Source organism: Callionymus lyra, chromosome 5 (assembly GCF_982586985.1).
Source record: "Callionymus lyra chromosome 5, fCalLyr1.hap1.1, whole genome shotgun sequence".
In the NCBI taxonomy this organism is placed as follows: Eukaryota; Metazoa; Chordata; class Actinopteri; order Syngnathiformes; family Callionymidae; genus Callionymus; species Callionymus lyra.
Window position 1 is genome coordinate 15,484,726 of NC_141822.1, and position 20,745 is coordinate 15,505,470.

At 38.0% G+C, this 20,745-nt stretch overlaps 1 protein-coding gene across 1 annotated transcript in view; it reads left to right on the forward strand.

The window, feature by feature from the left end:
• LOC148079508 (matrix metalloproteinase-17-like) overlaps positions 1-16,084 on the forward strand; it is a 97,401-nt gene extending 81,317 nt beyond the window's left edge. The window contains exons 6-10 of the mRNA XM_087791098.1: positions 608-710; positions 2,177-2,259; positions 4,154-4,306; positions 4,397-4,654; positions 14,609-16,084. Coding sequence (XP_087647224.1) covers positions 608-710; positions 2,177-2,259; positions 4,154-4,306; positions 4,397-4,654; positions 14,609-14,934 — 923 coding nt within the window. The 3' untranslated portion in view covers positions 14,935-16,084. The remainder of the gene's footprint in view (positions 1-607; positions 711-2,176; positions 2,260-4,153; positions 4,307-4,396; positions 4,655-14,608) is intronic.
• The last annotated feature ends 4,661 nt before the right edge of the window (positions 16,085-20,745 follow it).

The window sequence follows — 20,745 nt, forward strand, 5'->3', positions numbered from 1 at the left end:
ATAATCTCATTAGTTTGATATTTGACACCAGAAGTGGATCTTTTTTTAGTTGATTTGTCAAAAATGTGAGAGGAAGTCAATATTTATAGAAAGGTGAATATACTTTGGAAGGTGGATGTTGTCATATCATTGTTTGGTTAATTTAATGGATGATAAATAACAAGATACACAAGCGCACAGCTATACTTTTTAACACTTTTTACAGAATTTATATGGACATTGGTGTGATTACATAATATATATACAGTATATATATATATAGATATATAGATATAGATATATATATATATATATATATATATATATAGATATATAGATATAGATATAGATAGATATATATAAATACTGAGCAAAAAGAGTGACGTTAATAATAATAATGCAAAACCTCTTTGATTATTGATGAATTTAAGGCTTATTTATGGTTAAATTGTGTCACTGACAGCTGGAATAGTACTTTTTTAATTAGTTTTCCATTATTACAGAAATCAATCTCTCTTGACTATGATTTAATTGATTGAAAATAATGATAAATGTACATGAATCAAATTTAATTGGATAAAAACAGACAGCTCTTTGAGTTAATGGTGGTTTCCCTTCTGTTCCACAGGCGTCCGAGACTCGGTATCACACACGACACAGCCAGGGAAGCCGTCTCAGACGGCAGAACCGCCGGTGCTGCTGGACCTACCGGAGAACAGATCAGCTGTCTTGTAAGAAAAGCAGCTCATTTAGAATTATGTTTTCAGATTTGAATGATGAAACTTTTGAACAAATTTTTGCTGTGGCTGTCAGGTTTGAAATCAAATCTCGGGGTAAGCTTCATGAAGCAGTGTCTTTATTTTCTCTACTTATTTTGTGGCTTAGTTTAGAACATGGGTCGTCAACCTGTATTATGTATCATTTTATCACTTTTACCTGCTCAATTAGATGGATGGATGGATAAACTTTATTGATCTTTCTGGAAATCTCCTTCGGTAAATTGTTTTTCCAGCGCACAGCAACATAGACGATAGATTCATAAAAACAAGAACAAAGTGCAAGATGACAGAGTCTAAAGATAAAGACATATATCAAAGAAAATTAACAAAGAAAAAGGATACAAAGATTAACATGGAATATAATCATCTTTTCACTCCACTCCTGCCCCCAAACTCAGAATTAAACAGCCTAATAGCATGAGGAATGAATGGGTCCCTAAGTCTATTAGTGTTGCATCATGGGGAGGAGCATTCTTAACCATTACTCAGAGCCGCAAAATCCATTTCACTGAAAATTTGCAGCATTTTAAACGTGTAAATCCTCACACATCTATAATAACAAAGTAGAAATATGTTTTTATTTAGACCAATCAAAACACAAACATTACGTTTGATTTACAAAAAGAAATAAGATATCTGGCACTAATTAATGATCTCATTCAAAAAGTATACTCACAATAAACTAAATGGGTATTACTCAATCCCATTTTTCTTCCAAAGTCTTTCTTTCTAAACTGCAGGGGCCACATAAAAGGTATGAAAAATCTGTTAGTTTATCGGAATACTTATCCAAACATTATATAACTTAAAACAATTTTAATTGCTGCAGCGCATAACTTTTTTTTTATCATGACAGGCAGGCCTTGGCATATCTTTTGTGATTTTTCAAGAATTTAACGCTAAAGAATCAGCCTTTTGAATCGACAGATAAGCGAAGCTAAAAATAGCTTCCGCAAGAACGTGGAAAAATAAATTTCCCTCCGTCACAATAGCTTGTGTTTCCAGTTCAAAGCTGCATCATGCCGACGGTGGAGCACTGAGCAGCAGCGGTGATGTGTCACCGGAGCTGTTGAATGGATATCTTTGTTGATGTCATGAGGAGCTCACAGTGGTGGCGCTGTGTCTAATAGCCTCATCATTACCATGCCGACCACGTCACCTTTTTAAATCAGCTTTTATCCCTGTGGATGGACGCCCTAGAGGAACCTTGCCATGTCGCTGTGATTGCACTGCTGCCGAATAAAACCAATCTTTCACAAGCACTCAGTGGGAATGTGTGATTAAATCATGGCTCTCTGTGCGCACAAATCGAATGAAGTAATTGTATTAAACTGTTCGCATGTTATCTTAATGTCATGTCAAATCTTCAAATTAAAGTTATAAAGTCAGGTTTTTTTCCCCTCTTTGTGTCCTCACAGTTTGGCCCTGGATGCCCCGGACAGATGCAGCAGCAACTTTGATGCTGTGGCGCAGATACGAGGGGAAGCCTTCTTTTTCAAAGGTACTGATTTCTAGAAGCACAGGGGTTTTTTTTTCTTCTTTTGAGATATGGATGGATGACAGGTGGGCAGAGAATGCTGGAGGTGGATGTGGTGGAGATAAATCGTCAAGACATTGGGCAAGAAGTCTGGCCTGAAGTGAAGTGATAACTCCTGCATTGAATAGAAGATTTGTATGTGGATTTTTAGATGGTTTCTCCAGCACATCATTGGATATTCATTAGTTTAGCGCGTTTTTTACCATTCACATGTTGAAACTTGGTTTTTTTTAACTCTGCCTGAGAAAGATTTTCATGCATTATTGAGGATCAGGCTGATAGATGCATGGATGGATGAATGGATGGATAGTGTGGGTAGATGGATAGATGGATGCTAGAAAGTGTAGGTAGATGGATGAATAGATAGATAGATAGATAGATAGATAGATAGATAGATAGATAGATAGATGGATACTGTAGGTAGATGATAAATTATGTAGGTAAATGGACGGATGGATAGGTAGATACTGTGGGTAGATGGATAGGTATGGTTCATGTATGGATTATGCAGGTGAATGGATGGATGGATACTGTAGGTAGATTGATAGATGGATGGAAAAATGGATGGATAGCTAGATAGTGTAGGCAGATTGATAGACAGGCAGATGGATATCTTAGGTAGATAGATGGATGGGTGGATAGTGTAGATAGATAGATAGATGGATGTATGGATGGATAGTGTAGGTAGATGGATGGATGGATGGATAGATAGTGTAGGTAGATAGATGGATGTATGGATGGATAGTGTAGGTAGGTAGATGGATGGATGGATGGATAGTGTAGGTAGGTAGGTAGATGGATGGATGGATGGATGGATGGATGGATGGATGGATAGGATTATGGATGGCTGGACAGTGTGGGTAGATAGATGGCTAATAGTGTGGGTAAGTAGATGGATGGATGGATGGCTGGTTATTGTGTATAGATGGATGGATGGATGGATGGATGGATGGAAAGATGGATGGATAGATCATTATCCCTACTGAGTTGAATTGGAAAATTAACCATTGTGCGTAATACCTGCGTGATGAACATTTATCATAAGATAAATATTGTTAAATTAAGCAGCGACAAAAGTGTTGACCTATTTCACTTGTACAGACCACTGCTCTCATATTTCTTCTCATGAAGATATAAAACGGGTGCCTTCACTGCCCTCATAGGCCTGACTATGACTATACTATCCAACTGTTCTGATCTGATAAGGCTTTTGATGAATTTGAGCTCAATACAAACTCTGTTGGGTGTAATCGAGGAACATATGATACAAACACCCACAGTGACAACACATTGTTGTGTCCGTGCAGCCGCTGAAAAGTACAAACGTGAGCCGACAGTAGACACAGATGATCAAACAACAATATCCAGACAAAAAAAAAATCCCACAACTCTCTCATTGGATTATGACAATATTGAAACAGGACAGATTGTTAACACAGATGTTTCCCCAGAGGGACCCGAGAAGTAATGTTGAGTTGAGGACAGAAAACTGAAATAGACAGTTTTTGATTTTATTTTTTTTTTACATTTAACTTTTGTTAGGATTGTTGTTTTTTGTTTTTTTTGGGGTTTTTTTGGTTTTCCTGAACTTTTTAAAGGATTACAATCAGAAATTGAAAGACATTTCCGTCTGAGATTTGTTCCCCGGCTGTGTTGTCAAGACAGTCTGATTAATAATCATAGACGCCTTCATAATAAAAAGGTAAATAGCGAGTGCACCAGTTTTCCATTTTTTAAAATAAATATACTTATTTGGAACTCGTTGCTGCTAAATCAACTTTGCGGAATTAAACAAAGCTTTGATGGATGTTCACAGAAGTACATTATGAAACTGTTTTTTATGCCTCTTTTCTTCCAGGGAAGTATTTCTGGCGTCTAACCAGAGAAAAGCATCTGGTTTCTCTGCGCCCGGCTCAGATCCATCGTTTCTGGAGGGGCCTCCCCCCAAACCTGGACAGCGTGGATGCCGTTTACGAGAGGCCCGGGGACCATAAAATTGTCTTCTTTAAAGGTGAGTTTTTTGGGAGTGTTTTGAGTTGAGAAGTGTTCATATTTTTCAGTGATGTTTTTGTCACTAGTGTTATTTCCTATTATCCTCCAGGTTTAAAGTACTGGGTTTTTAAAGACAATAATGTGGAGGAGGGTTACCCACGTCCCATCAGTGACTTTGGATTACCTTTGGAAGGGGTGGATGCCGCTTTTGTTTGGCTGCACAACGACAAAACCTACTTCTTCAAGGACAGCCGCTACTGGCGGTACGACGACCACCTCAGACGAATGGACCAGGGCTATCCTAAAGAGAGCGCTCTTTGGAAAGGCCTGCCGCCGCATCTAGATGATGCCATGAGGTGGTCCGATGGTGAGTCAACCCAAAGAGTTTCCCTTACAATAAAAAGCATTGCCACTGTGTCGTATAGTTGTAAAATCCAGTTGTATTCAGTTGTATTTTTCTCCATGAGTCATTGAGTGACATGTAAAGATCTGCCACTTGAACGTCTGCCCAGTAGGCTGCTCTGAATAATTCAGTATGTTTGCTAGAGTTTTGAGAAAGTGGTCGGAAAGTGAATTTATTCGATGACCGGCTGGTCTCTGGGCAAAAACATGACCCACTGGATGCAGATCACAAACAGATGTCTGCAGAAGGCAAAGTTAACAGCATCTTCAAGAAGATGGTCTACAGTATTTCTTCATGATACCACATTATAGCCGGGAACGGAGGCTGAGCTAATGCAAACAAACTGACATCTGTTTGTCACTACGTTTTCAGAGGAGCCTTGAAATTGAATTAACAGGAGGGTTGCATATCGTGGAGATTACATTTCGTCATGGTAACGGTATATTTAACAACTAAAATGTTTATTTAGAGACAAAAAAAATTGCAGAAGTTTGAGAAGTTTGACCTTGGCTATGGGGTCATTGACTACAAAGTACAAATACCTACTGCTAGTCAAACGTATGCTATGACTTGCTACTGGCTATTTGGACCAAGCTCTGACATAGCTGAAAAAGGAACAGACAGCCGGGAAATCTGATCCCACATAGTCCCGGAGCGCCACCCACAGAACTCCCTGTGTCGACAACTGCCAGGGAGCCTTTCTTAAGATCCACTAAACGAATGTAGACAGGTTGAGAAAACCCCTCAAGGTTCCCGCCGTGGGTATGGAGCTGATCCACACTTCCATGACTGAAACCACATTTTCCTATTCCTGATGCAGAGGTTTGACTATCTGGCGGTCCATCCTTTCCGGGACCACTGAGTAGACCTTACCTTACGAGGAGTGTGATCCCCTATAGTTCTTCTTCCTTAGAATTAAAATTAGTTGTTTTGTTTTACTTGAACAAGATATCTTTTCATCGTGGAGGGCTATTATATTTGGTTCATGTCAATATCAGTGATCATTTTAAACTAGTGTTGTGTATCGGAAAGAATGGTTATCACAATACAAAGGCAACGATACGATATATTGTGATATATTGCGATTAAAATGTGATACTGTAGTAACGAGGATATATTTGTAGTATTGTCGAGTACTTGACTCTGGTGTTGTCAGAATTCACAGACCACATGACTCTTGGCAAAATCGTAACGGCTTTAATTTGTTTTGAAACTAAAATATATTTTGAAAGCTGCTGGTGCAGACTGTATCCTCTCATCCTCAGTCATTGCTGGGATCTCATGGGATGTAGCATAATAATTAATTGCAGAAAAGTGAACAAATGTGTATTTTAACATTGTTGATTATTTAAAAAAATACTTTTCTATGTCTACTTTTCAGTTACCTAAATATACAGAATAAATGGTTTGAGACAGTAAACTTCTTTAATATTCCAGACATCAATTCCACCACAATAAGGTCATTAGATGGAAGTCCTGGATTGTCAACAACAACCATGACCTTTCTGTCCAAACACCAGAGTGGTTGTTATGAATTCAGACTGTTTCCTAAAAATCACAGCTTAAATATGCAAGCGATTGAGTTCCTGCACTGTAGATATTAAAACGGCTAGATTTCTGATCTAATGTTCGGCATCCTGCTGAGTACGTCTGTATTGTCTCTCAGAAAAATCAATAATCTCTGCTCACTGGTCGCCGTCAAATTATACAAGTGGGAATATAGCAACACGTCCACATCTGCTGACATTTCGACACCAACACAATTGGCAGGTTACGCAGGAACAGTGGGAGAAACGGAAAAGTGGCGTGACAGATTTGCAACACGTTGTTTTGCATCTAGAAGCTGGTAGAGTTTCAAAGAAAGTAATTTTGCTAACGTTGTCATCACCAAACTCAATAGCAACAGCTGTTCTGCGTTTCTAACCAAATTGCCAATCAGGCTGATGGATTCCTGACAAGAGAAGAAGATGACATGAGTTTGGCTTCTGAACAACGAGCTGCTGCAGCTGGACAGTTTCAGTTGTTTTCTCAAAAATATCTTTGATTATTTTAATGGCTTGAACACCCATTTGCTTGTTGAGTTATGTGTGTTAAAATATGTGACACTTGCTACAAACTGCTTAAAATAAGAGCATTGAACCAGAGTAGCAAAAACAAAATTGGTTCTTCACTTTAATTCCAATCATATTCTACGGTTCTACTTGTGGTGAGGCTAAATACTTTTTCATTTCAGAGATTACAGACTCAAAGTGAACCACAATAAAACATAAAATCTAACCACCTTGAGATAAATGAGTGTATCATCAGCAAAAATACAGATGCGGAGCATAGAGTCAAGGAAAGACTATTTTCATCAATATTTTTATCAGCTTTTCGAAACTAAATTTACATCTGTTTAGATAATTATAGTGACAAAAACAAGTAAAAAAGCTTAGCTATTATTAGCTTAGTAATTAAGGGTTTAAATCTAGATATTTTCCACGCTTGTCGTGGTAAAAACCCAATAAACGTACATCAATAGCTATGACATTGGACTGACAAAAACAGTACTTGTCTATTAGTCACATGGTACACACAGGAGATAGTACTTTAACTAACAGCAGAGAAGAGATTTATTTTGCAAACCAAGGAACAGATAAAAAACTGACCAAATCTCTTATCTCTAGCAGAGGTTCCTAATTCTCCACGAAATTATATGGAAATGATTCTTTCTATTTCAACAATTGTTCAAATGAGTAAATAGAAGATGTACATTCACTATATTTAAACTCATATGCTATTGTAGCCAATTTGTGTTTTTTGTATCTCTGCTCCCATTGACAAAACTTGTTTTAAATATTTATAAATAATGGAATATACAAATAAGTTTCAAATCGCCTGAATTGGGATTTATTTTAAAATGTATTTTTTGTATGGCCAATAAAAAGTCTTTAACACATCAGTCTCGTCATGCAAGTTTCAGTTGCCAGAAAATATATTCTGTCTGAACTGATTGTTCGTTGTTGTTTGTTTGTTAAGTACTTTTTTTAAAAACCTTAAGAAATATATTTTGGAGGTATCTTTGTAGGGGTATTTTTAATAAAAAATGTCATAAACCTCTTAAACCTCAGGTACCTCAAGTAAACCATTTCATAGGCGAGTAGTTTTGTAATTCCCAACTCATGACTTTGTCAATAAACCTTATAAACTCCCCTGCACTCCCTGAAGTGTTTCACTGAGTTCTCTGACCAGAGTTTAGAATGTAATGTAGGCCATTAACCCCAGTTCCACATTTCAATGAGGCCTTTAACCCTTACTGTCATTATAGTTAATGTCCCTCGAGCCCTACTTAAGAAGGCACGAACATTAGCAACAATAATATTTAGTTATACTAATATGTATGGGTCGTGCCCTGCTCCGGGCTTAAAGAATATCAAAACGCCGAACAGGATTGAGGCTTAAGTGAGTTCAATCTAAGTGCAGGACGATCATCAAAATGGGGTGATTAAATGTTTAGAAAGCAAAAGAAAGATCAAGAGAAAATAGATAAACTGTTTCCCATTAAGTTGTCTCGAGGTCAACTTTAAATGATCCTTCATGGGATCATTCAATGTCTTCATCGTGCAGTTTTACTGGAGAATAAACCAAAGAAAAACAAAGTATTTCATTGCTTTCTCAGTCTGCAGCACTTCCTGCTTCTGGGCTCCTCTACCTACCTGTACTGCAACACAATTCTGTATTTCTCCTTGAAATCAACAAACCCATCGCTGCACTTGAAGTACAAAGTCAATGAAAAGAAAACGGAAAGAAAGAAACTTTCAGAAACCGGAAGCCTGTAATGAGTACCGGGGTAGATAATTAGTCGGATATGGAAGCGTGTTCCAGCCCTCAACGCTCAGCAGGATTCATTGGTAATTGTCCAGCCAATGTTCTGTAGACCTCAAGGAAGCACTCGACCAGGGCGGATTCTCCTGGACTGAGGGGCGGCCCACTGACCATGCAGCTTGTAATGAGTGAACATTTGGTTCCGTTGAGTTGCTGGAACTGACCTTTTATTAACGGTTCCACTCTTCATTTATCAGGACAAATATATCTTTGTCGTATGGGAGTAGTTTTCTCAGGATCCTACCCGTTCTCCCGAATTTAGATCCTACCACTGGTGAACAGTTGAGCTATCTAAGACTCTAATTATTAAGGGTTGTCTATGTCATCTTTGTCTCTCAGAGAGGTCAGCCAGGCTACAAAGAAAACTTTTTGGCCACTTGTTCCCAAGAGCTTGTTCTGTGGTTCAGTACCGTCCACTAAAGACCATAGCTGTGAGGGGAAAGGACGTATATCGACTGGTATAGTGAGATTTTTGCCATTTTTGGGCTTTACTTTCTCAATTCTTTAACCTCCCCTTACTAATGAACAAGATCCAAAGACAGTTAAACTCCTTAAATCAAGACAGGAGGGGGTAGCACCCTCGACCATGGGTTCCCCACCTATTTCCTTGAGAACGGAATTAGAAGAACGACCCTAGGAAGAGCAGGACCACTTGATCAGCAAAACCAGTGACCCAATCCTTAGACCATCAAACCAGACATGACGAGTGTTAAATCAAGCTTGTGACAGGTGCGGTGAGTAAGGTGGAAAAGTTACTAGTTCCTGCTTTTACCCATGGTCAGGCACTATAGCCAGCGAAGAAAGTAAACAGTCATGGTTGAAGATTTATTTTGTCCAAAGTCTTTTTTGAAGAAAGACTCAGGAGGGATTAGATCTCACAATTGTCCAGGGAGAGCTGTCGGTGGTTTCTGGGGAAAAGAAAGTCTTAGGAGTTTTTTTTATTTTGGGCTGGAGGTTCATCATTTTATAGGAATCTCTTTTTAACCAGGCTTGAAACATTTCTCACACGCACCAACTATATTCAGAGAAGTTTCCTCTCAATGAAGGCACTGTTTTGTAGCTAATCTGCCACTTATTTCTAATATAATTTGCCCACATTGCTTCACCAAGACTTTTAAAGTAGGCACTTACTTAACTTCTTGAAATGCTCCACAGCTCTCGCTTCACTGAGGGATTTTGTTATATCTGGAAGATGCTCACTTTGATATAATGAACTTTTCAAATGCAAAGTTTTAATTGGTAAATATGACGTCTTTGCCTTCTGTAGATATGAACTCACATATTTTGTGATTAAGATAATAAATAACTTGAAATATTACTGTGTATTTGACTTTGGACTATGGCCCTTAAACCAAGTAGTTTCGAAACAAATCATTTAAGATGTTTATGTTTAGAGATGTTCCTCCTCTGAACTCATCTTTACTTATGGCTTATCATCGTCATCATGCATTTTTTAAAGGGTGTAAAAATGCGAAAAAAAAAAAACAACAACTTGCATCTGGAGTTTTTACGGCATGTAATTAAACTCATCGAAAACATTGCCTAGATGTTGGCAATGTTGACATATTAAACGTGTTTTGTCATCATAATGCTTAACGTTTTGACTGCAGAATCCCTTTGATGTGTCTCTAATACTCTGGACTTCAAAATGATTTTTTAACACCTCTCAGATTTAGGTTATATGCAAGCCCAGAATGTGATCAGAATGAGGGTCAGAACCTGAGAATAAGCCACGTCTGTGGTTCGTCAACAACGGTGTGTTTTGCATCAAGAGAAACTCGCATCAGGAAATTAGTGAAATTACAATTTGGAAATCAAAAGGAGGCGTTTGAAGCAGAGGCAGAACAGCTTGACACTATTAGCCAAAAAACAGATCTATTCTGGCTCAAAGACACAAGATTGACCTCATGCTTTTTGGACCAGAGTTTGTCTAATGATCAGCTCTGGGCTTTCAGGGGGTGCCACTAATAAGAAACATTAGACTAGAACCCACTGAGGACCTGAACTACTTAAGATTATGTTTGTTATAACCATAACAAACCTAAGATAACCCTTGTTTGTGTGTTGATGGAGTATAATTGGTCATCAGAAGAAGCTTTAAGCTAATCTTAAAAAGGAAATTTTTATTATTTTTCCAAGTAAATGCCTGAAGAGCTGAGAAATACAGTGTGTTGCTGTTGCTGAAGGTTTTCTCCAGTCCAGACTGTTTCCTGGTCATTACTTCTAAGCCAACATATATTTAGCCTGTTCTATCTGTTCTTTTTCAAGTCGCTAGAACAGTCTGTGTCTTCTTCCAAAGTGCATTTTCTTAGCCTACCATGTGCCAAAGAAAAGTTCACTTTATTTCAAAGGACAATGTGCAGTAGCGCTCAACTATTGTTGTCACTGATGATGATTACAATTACATCAGCAGAGAATATATCTCTTTATTTTGTGATCTATGAGAATAAACAGGGTTTCAGGGATTTGGACGATAATTCAGCAGCAACTCTCGGGTATTCCTGCTGATGTGTTTTTATATTGTCGATATGCATATTTTAGCATTATTCGAGTGTGTAATTGTGGTGCTGAAAAGAAACATCGTCAAACCATAATCTGTTTGCATATTCAAATGTGAGTGTTTGACTGACAGCACTGAATCTGGCAGCATCATGACATGCGTCTGATGAAAGGGAAGCCGAGGAATGTGTAAGAAATAAAAACGTGTAAGAAGCAAATACCATGAAATCATGAAGGTACAAAACATGAAAATTAACATCAAGCTTTTAAAGGCAGTCATAGATGAAAGTTAATGGGGCTTTACATTTATGAAGGAGATCTATGAGTGATTATAAATTATAGTAAATTTGGTCAAAATTGGTCATGACACACATGGACGACAGGCAGACAGTTCAGAGTCGCTTATTAATCCTTTATTTAAGATCTTGTCAATGCTGACAGGATTAAACATTTGCATTTAAATTGTGTTTCTAGAAGTTAATACTTTCATGAGAATTCAACTCAAGATGGTAAAATCCATATCTATTCTTTCATATTATTTTTTTTCCTTTTTTTCATATTTGTATTCTTGTTAGTAAGTTTTCCCATCACTTTGAGGCCTTTTTTTCGGTCGGCTCCTCACAATAGTCATAGAGGTTAGAGAACGGAGTCCAATATGAAGCAATATTGTTCTTCACTCCTCCAGCCAGCCAGCTGGAGTCACCTCCAGCTTTGTTTATACAACGAGTCCCTTGGAGGCGGAGACCTCTGGGATTGATGTTCCACGGTGACGAACCTTGATAGTTGACCAATCACAGCAGAGTGGGTGTGGTTATGGTTAAAAAGATTTAATCTCCTGATCGTGTTTTCAGTATAAATGTAAATATTTCTATTTAATTGTATTTGTATGTATTGAGATTCATTCTATATTGTTATTTTCTTTTTCTTCTTTGCTTTGCACTACTGCTATTTATTGTAGTACTCTGTTTTATAGTCCCTTTTATTATCCTTTTTTATTATTATTATTTTTTATTGTATTATTATTTTTATTGCCATTTGTTTTATTATTATTGTTTTATTTTAATATGTGCACTGTATGTTTAATCTTTTCCTATCGTGAATTTGAGGCATATTCAATATATTTAATATATATAAAATCTATTCAGAGAAAGAAAACATCGAGGGAAAAAAAGGAGTCACATTCTGTAGACAGTATAACAGCAACAAAGAAATATACAGATTTAAATTCAATAAAAAATATGACTTTAGATTAAAGGAATTCTATGAAACAAAATCCACCTCAGCAGTCTAAAGGCAATGATGGAAAAGACTTCTGGTTTTCCTTCACCTGGACAAAGCTCCCCCTAATTCTGTTTACCTGTTGGCTGTTCCAGGACAAGTGTTAAGTCAAACCCGTTGCCAGCCGTACAAGTCTCACCCCGGGGCTCTTTGATGTCTTTGTAAATAGAATCAAAATGCAACAAGGAAAAGTGACATTCCCAACAAATCCTCCCAAATCTATGGAAGCAGACGTATCTATACCAACACAGGCACCTATTCACATAGCATCAGACCTCTGGGCAGGGGGACTCGGGCGGCACATCAAAGCTTTGAACATCAGCCTTTCGGAAGCTTCCCACAGGCGGAGGATGAAGAGAGAACTGGAGGGTAGCGAGAGGAGAGAGGAGATACAGATGATGAAAGGGAGGGAGCAGAAAAATGAGAACAACACTAGCGGCGAAAAGTAACAGAAACTTACATGTAAACACTCGCCACATTTGCACGAGCCATTTTTAGGAAGTGTTTTGCATTCTTAGGATGAAAAAAGATTTTTTTTTCCTGCGGAACAAGATGCTTTTTTTTTCCAAACTTTCCCTGAAATTTAGTTGATCATTGAAGCTAAAGATTGTGTAAAAAGGGATGTGAGTGATACGTTTTAATATCTAATATATTTAACTGTCCCAGCTTCTTTGGGAGAAAACACACAAACATATATAATCAAAAGAAGTATTTTGATGTTCTGACATTAATGTAGGAAACGTAAAGGGCAACTATTGTCAAAACCCGACTTACACATTGAAGTATTCCTCTCCAAGATGCAGTACCACCCTCATCATGATGATATTTTGAAGTTATTACTTTATAAAGTTCTCCCTCCTCTGAAATACCGGCGAACGAGAAGTTATGAGATCGGAGTTCATTGTGACTTAATAATGGCGTCACTCCTCTTCCAGCCAGCTGTAATCACGCCTTGCTTTGTTTATAAAAGGAGTCCCTTGGGGGTGGAGACATTTGGGATTGATGACAAACCTCAATGCTTGACCAATCACAGCAGAGTGGGTGTGGTTATGTTAAACATGATTTATGTACATGCAGTACAATAGAGGTCCAAGATCAATTTAAGAGACACTTAACATTAGTTGAACTTTAGGTTCTAGGACGATGCATCTGCAGTGACACCAAGAACATAGACTTAATATAGCTTGAATCAACCCATTGGATCTTTTGGATTTTCAGACGATATGATTTGAATTCTACAGTAAATGCCAAAGGTTTGGACAAACCCGTTCATACAATGTTATTTCTTCATTTTAATGACCATTTAGATTGTAGATTATCACTAAAGGCATCAAAGCTATGAGTGAATACATGTGAAATTATGTTCAATAATTATACATTTGAATAACGGAAAATATGCCTAGTCTCGTCCAGACTTTTAGCCTTTTCTGACATAGTTTTCACTTCACAGGTGTGTATTGTCTGGGTTACTTTGTGGAATTTCTTCTTTTTAATGGAGTCTGGATCATCCGTTGTGTTGTGCAGAAGTCAGGTTGAAACAGCCTTATGACAACTATTATTTGGACAACTGTTGGAATTCATATTAGAACAAGAATCAATCTGTTACATTAAGAGAAACTCTAAGAAATGAAGGTCAGCCAGACCGAAAAAATTGCAAACATTTTTAAATGACCCTGTTAGATACTGTATGTCCTAACTTTTGGCCTGTATTTTACATTTTATTTTATTAACTCATCAGCTTCGAGATCCATATATGTGACAGGCTGAACAAAACATAAATTTACGAGGAATTATAAGTGTGATTATGATATTGTCTTTTCAGTTTTTGTTGCTCAATATATAAGTAAGTAATTAGTATTTATAGAGCGCTTTTCAAGAACAGGGTCACAAAGCGCTTAAACAATCAAAAAATACCCAATAAAAGAAATACCTAAAAGGTCAAGACAACACAGAGACAAACATAAGAGTCTCAGAAAATCAAATGTGAGTTCTCTGTGTTTGTTTCCCATTATTTCACTTTCAAAGCAATTTTTTTCCCATAACACCAGAAATCTCTGTATAAATGTTGACATCAATAATCTAAGTTTCTTATGTCATCTTAAACACTTAGACATATTTACTGGTCACCATCTAGACAATAATCTACTGTGACATGAGTCAACCATTTTCCAACGTAAGCAATATATACTCATTTTTGTGGCCCTGAAGTGCTTCTTTGCTTTCTTTCTTCTCTAAAAGTCTCATGCTGATCCCAGTTTTCTGCGTCTCCATTCGAAGGCTCGTCCTATTTCTTCAAGGGGAAGGAGTACTGGCGGGTGCCGAGCAGCGACATGGAGGCGGAGGCGGGATTCCCTCAACTGATCGCCAAAGACTGGCTCCTGTGCACCGAGATGCAGGCGGACTCCCCGGACTCGGAGCCCAAAAGCACGGAGACGCGGGTCAAGGTGCACCAGCGCCCGGACCACGCGGAGAACGGCTTCGAGGTCTGCTCCTGCACCTCGGACTCTGCCTCGCCTCTCGGGGTCCGACCCTCTCCGTCTCCTCTCTGGCTGCTGGCGCCGCTCTGGACACTCTGGCGGGCGCTGAGCTCCGAACTGCTATGATGCCAAGACGGGGAGGAGAAAACACGAGGGCTCGACAAACCACGTAGATGGGAGGAATATTTTGTTAATACGTTTTCTTATCTGATGCCCCATTATTTATTCTACACGTCATCCCAGGCGTCTACAAGGTCGCGTCTTGAGATGACAACATCCTTCATTATGTTTGTACTTAATGATTTATCTTAATGACTTGATGATCATATGTGTCACGACAGTGTTGGAATGACTGATCGCTTCAGACTTTAGTCGAAAGGAGGTGGTTTTAGAGTCACTTTATTTATGAAAGATGCTCACGGTGAGGAGAGGTCAAATCTGCAATGAAACGATGATTTTAAAATGGACAAAACATTTAGTTTTCTATAGTGAAGATGCTCTAGTTTTTCATTCATCAACATTACAAATCCTGGTTAGATGATGAGGTTTAGTTTAAATAGTCTTGACAATGTTACTATTTAAAGACTTTTGGTTATTTAACGTTAATGCATTTCTTAAGTTGTGTAAACAAGAGTTTCTGGCCAAAGAGGATTGAGTAAAGCAGCATTAGATAAGATCATAGATTTGATGATTGTTTTCATTAGAAACAGCCATGATTCAGACGGATTAGCGCCCCCTAGCTTGTTTCTTTTTCTTTTCACCTGACAACCATTCCTGGGAAACCAACTCATAGAACCTGACCGTGTCCATGTGACCCGCCAAGATGAGAAAAAAAAAAAAATCGGATTCCGCCAGTGTCTATAAGTGAAAAAACTGTCATGGAATCTCCGTTGCACAGGTTGCCACGTAATGCATATGCATTTTTTTTGCAAAACTAGACTTGGTTTTCGCATTTCATCTTCAACACTTCTGTTAGCACTTCTAAAGTAAAGTCTTACCCTCTTATGTGAAGCACTTTGGAGGTCATAACACACTCACAGACTTTCCGAGCGGGTCGCCCTAGTTTTACTGCTCAAGTCATGGCCGTCCAAAGTGAAAACATCATTGACTCTGCTAGCTTTAGGCCAGAATCAAGTATTTTCATCAGATTTTTTGTGTCCCTTTCTTCATACGAACCGAATATATTAGAGGACATTAACATAAAATAAAACTTTATTGTTGCAAGAGAAAAATGAAGACACAGCACTTCCTCCACCATGGAGCTCATTTCAGCAAACTGCCAAAATGCAAGATAAAACTAAGTAGCCTTAGTCAAAATCAATGACATTACCTTGGTAAATATCCTGAGTGATCAAAGCCATAACGGTCTCAGCTAGCAACCCCAAAACAGTGTCGAATGAAGAACCTTCCGTCAACACAGTCACCTAAATGTTGACCAACTTTAGTTTTTTTTTCTGCATTTAGCAAAAATATTTTGAAGATTACCTTTAATCATCTGTTCCTTGTCCCATTTTCAACCTTTTCAGACATTTTATTTGAAATTTGTTTATCTGATTTTGAAATTGATGATCACGTAATCTCCTGGGCGGAGGTAATAACCATGTTACGTGTGCATATTTTCCATCTATTGAATCAGACTGGACATTAATGAAAGGTAATAATAGTGTTTATCCATGTTCAGTTATGACTCGTAAACATTTTCCTTTACCTGATTTGTACTTGTCGACCTCTGCGGGCTGATGACAGGCGGGAACATATCGCAAAAAAAAAATGTCTGTCAAATGTATTTGTTAAACAAATCGTTATATAGATATTGTTTTATACAAAAAATCCCTTTGAACCGTCAACCAAGAGAATCACGTCAAATCCACTGTACCGCAGATGAGATTTGGGTAAACATTTGTATGCACCAAAGAGAAAATAGAGAATATTTTTTGACTCTTGACAGTAACGGATGTGTCACAGATGAAGTCTGGGTGAAGAGTAGTGTTTGGGATATAGAGGGGTGTAGCTTGACAGGTGAGTGACACCATGACATACATCAGAAGACAGGTGAAGGCACCCTAGGGGTGGATGGGGGTGTAGATAGTTATGTTTACAGATGAGTGACCTCCCAGTATGTCAACAGGAAGACGGATGAATGGCGAGCAGGGATCCTGACAGGTGGATCAATCATATCCCGCTCTCGACTGACAAAAAAAAAACTGGATTTATTTAAAATTGATCTAGATATTCACGATGGTGGAAACCAACAGCTGTTGGTGTTTCCACTGCTTTATATTGCTTTGGTCCGTCGCTCATGTCTTTCTTAGAAACATTCCTAAAAAATGCGTACTTTGTTGTATTTTTGTGAAGGATATGGTTAGAATTTTATGTTAGAAATACTTCTGATGAGTTTGTTTTTTTTTTTGCTCACAAACAGACGGCATGAGCATCGACCAGAACCAACTTTGGTAGCATCCAGTACCAGAAATATACTTGCTTATGATTACTATGAAATCAGGCCGGGGGTTCCATTATAAATTGATTATTCAAGCAGATACTTTAACATAGTGATGGTCTGATGAAGCTCTATGATGCCGTGTCATGATGTTTCGAGGTCAGTAGGTGGCGCCATCAGTTTAGAAATGATGTGATGTTTCATTAGAGCAGTTGTTCAAAACAACGGAAAATAGTGCCATCTAGTGGACTCTGAGAATAATGACACTGCTTCATGAAGCTTCATCAGACCATCACTAGTTTAGCCCCAGCACAGTTTCTCTTCGTTAAATGTGGCCCTCATTACAAAAGAAAAAAAGTTTTGGAACCCTTATATGGAGGCTGCACATTTTTTTTTTTTAAATTAACCAGGCCAGATTTTGGGAAGGATGTCCAGCGTGTTGGCAGGTCAATCTTTCTACTACTATTTCCTAATCATTTTGCTCTTGTGTATTGAAACGCAAAGTGTGTCCTTGTTGACGGTGCACACTTCTACACACAAAAGCCACACAGGATTGTGTCATGTGCAATTTGTCCTTGAATCTTCTGTTTTTCCGTGTCACCTTTCCGTCGCTCTAAGGCGGCCATGTTGCGTCATATAAACAGGAGCTTCGCGACTTACGGTAGAAGCAGAAAAATATCGTTTTGAAAGTGCAATAAAACTACAGTTTTTGTTATAAGATTCATTATTAAGGGCTACGGTAGGCCAGTTCAAATGTCTTGGAGGGCAGGATCAGGCCCGCGAGCCATAAGCTTGCATACCTCTGAAATAGTGGTTTATTTAATTGTTGCTTTAATTCTGCTACCGGAGATTCTTTTGGCGCCCGTGAAAGACAGATGCAGGAAATAATAGATCAGATGCTCATCTCGTCCTCGAGCGCATGAATCATTTCTCAAGCAGCTTCTTCAGTTACACTTCAGCTCGGATATGTTTAGTGAAAGCTTCAATTAAATGTACAATGTTCTTTTTATTTTTTGTTCAATGCTTCAGTTCTCTTGGTACCTACACTTGAATGGTTGCGTTTTAATTCTGTCTTAAAGTATATAGCTGAGGGTTCTTTTTATATATATTTTATAAATGGCTTCAAATACCTACATGTGTATTTTAAAGGATTTCTTTCATCTACTTTGATGTCTGCGAAATTTCAGTTTAAGCAGCTTATAATCGCTAACAGCTCAACATAAATGATGTTCTTAAAGTCCCCTCACATGATTACATACATTGTTTTTATGCATATCTAAGCAATTTCCAACAACAGTTAATACCCAGGTTTCCCAGATTGGTTAAGAAACTCTACGATCTTCTTTGGAGTGAACGCTATGAAAGAAAGACGTGTTTCGCTCTTAGCTTTTGAACGTCTTTCACTAAGATGGAGCCAACCCACTCATTTATCGTTTACTTTTCCAAGTAATAAACCAATAATCCATGTAGAAGAAAAAAGTTTTTTTCTGAATTACGCGCTTAAGTTTTCCGCATACATCTGCATATATAAGTTTATAGTACTACTATGACTCAACTGTTAAACATTAAATTACATTTGTGAGTCTAATTTATCCATAAAACACCATTAAACTCACCCTTTCGCATTCACACACTGCAGTAAATCAACAAATGTGCGTATGACACTGGAGGAAACGCGCCTCTACTTTTGCTGCCTTGATCATCATACACGAATGATACATTCAAGGGGTGTAGGAATTTTACAACAAAATGAGAAAAGACACTATAACTTAGAGGTTTCCACACCGATAAACCAAGTAAAGCATATAAAATGTATGGACTTTTATAACAACTAGACATAAATCCCTCCTGAGGGATCAATACAGTTTTACCTTACCTTATCTTACCTTAAATATATCAACAACCCTGTTGCATTTAACAGATATCAAGAAAACATCAATCAGATATCAAGGAAACGGATGTCGTTGAACTGCCCATAAATTAGCGCTCCTTCTTAGCCAACCCTTCTTAAGAACCTTCTTACGTACTTAGGAATGATGGAATCTGGGAAACCCGGCCAATATCTGACAAACCATCCACTAGATCAGGGGTCTCCCAACTTTTTTTGCACCACAGACCAGTTTCATCTGGGCAGTAAAGTCAGTTTGTGTTTCACTAAGTTTCATTGGTTAACTTGTCTTTTTTTTTTTAGTGAACTTTACTGAAATAAACTGGCTTTAATACAACCTTCCAGTAAGTAAATATCAATTGAACAGATTGTATTTTTCTGTCTTTTCGTGGCCCCGGCAACAAAATGCCCAACAGACGGTTACTGGTCCACGGACCGGGGGGGTTGGGTACCACTGATATATATCTTATGATATTGAAGGATTCATAATCAAGCAGATTTTAAAGACTCGGCTGTGTAAGCAAACTCAAGGCAAGTATATATCTGGTACTTACTCAAATAGTTAACGTCCGGTGTCATTTTCTTGAGCGAATATTTAGTTCTACTGTCGATGATGTTTGGATTGAGGTGCCCCGTCGTTTCAAGTGGACTGTGTTTTCTAATGTAAACTATTTTTGTAATAAATAAAAGACTTTATGAAAGAAAGTTGTAATATTGAATGTGACTGTGACTCGGAATGGCTTGAAGAGAAGAAGAAGAAAAAAAAAGGTAAAAATGTGACGGTTCACTCACAACCTACGCAACCGTGTCTAACTTCTATGCACCGAGTGATGAAAGCGAACAAGAGGAGGCAAATAGGTGGCTGCTGTGAACATTTTGAAACGTTTCATATTTAAAAATATTCACACATCAAACCCTTCAGACTTTCACATTGTCGTGTATTCACAAATAATTTACTGCTAAAAGCTGACGGGATGATTTATTTATTTATAACGTTAAAAACAACATTGAGTTGTTTACAGATCCACTTGTTTGACAGGTAGAGTCGCAGAATTGTGTTTATTTAAAATGAGATCGACAGGAAACGGGAGGGAAAGGGGAAATAAATTCTTAACTTTTTATTTTCTTGCATTTGTCTCCTGTTTTTACTCGCATATGGAGAGACACTGAAATACCGGAGGCATCCCAGGTGTGTCGGGCTCAAGTCTATCTTACCAAAAAAGATTGGAATATTTTTAAACAAAGTAATATTGCTTTCATTTTATTTTAGATTTTGTGTTTTTGCACGAAAATACATCTTTAAGATGTCAATATTTAGGTAGGGATTAAACTGGACTATAAGCACGTTTACATGCATGACGGTGCTGCTTTAAATAAACATTTCTATTTTTTTTTTCACCTTAATCGCTTACTCGTAAAACCAGGATTAAGATACTGTGGATGTTTCGAGTGAGCGTCTTTCCCGAGGCCAAACAACAAATTACAGATCAGGCTGTTTGCTCAGCATGTCCATAATGTGCTTTTTAAGCCACTTTTGGTATTGAATTTATTTCCTTCATGGACATGGAGGACTTGATCTTCAGCCTTCGAGACAAGATGCCGACGACAG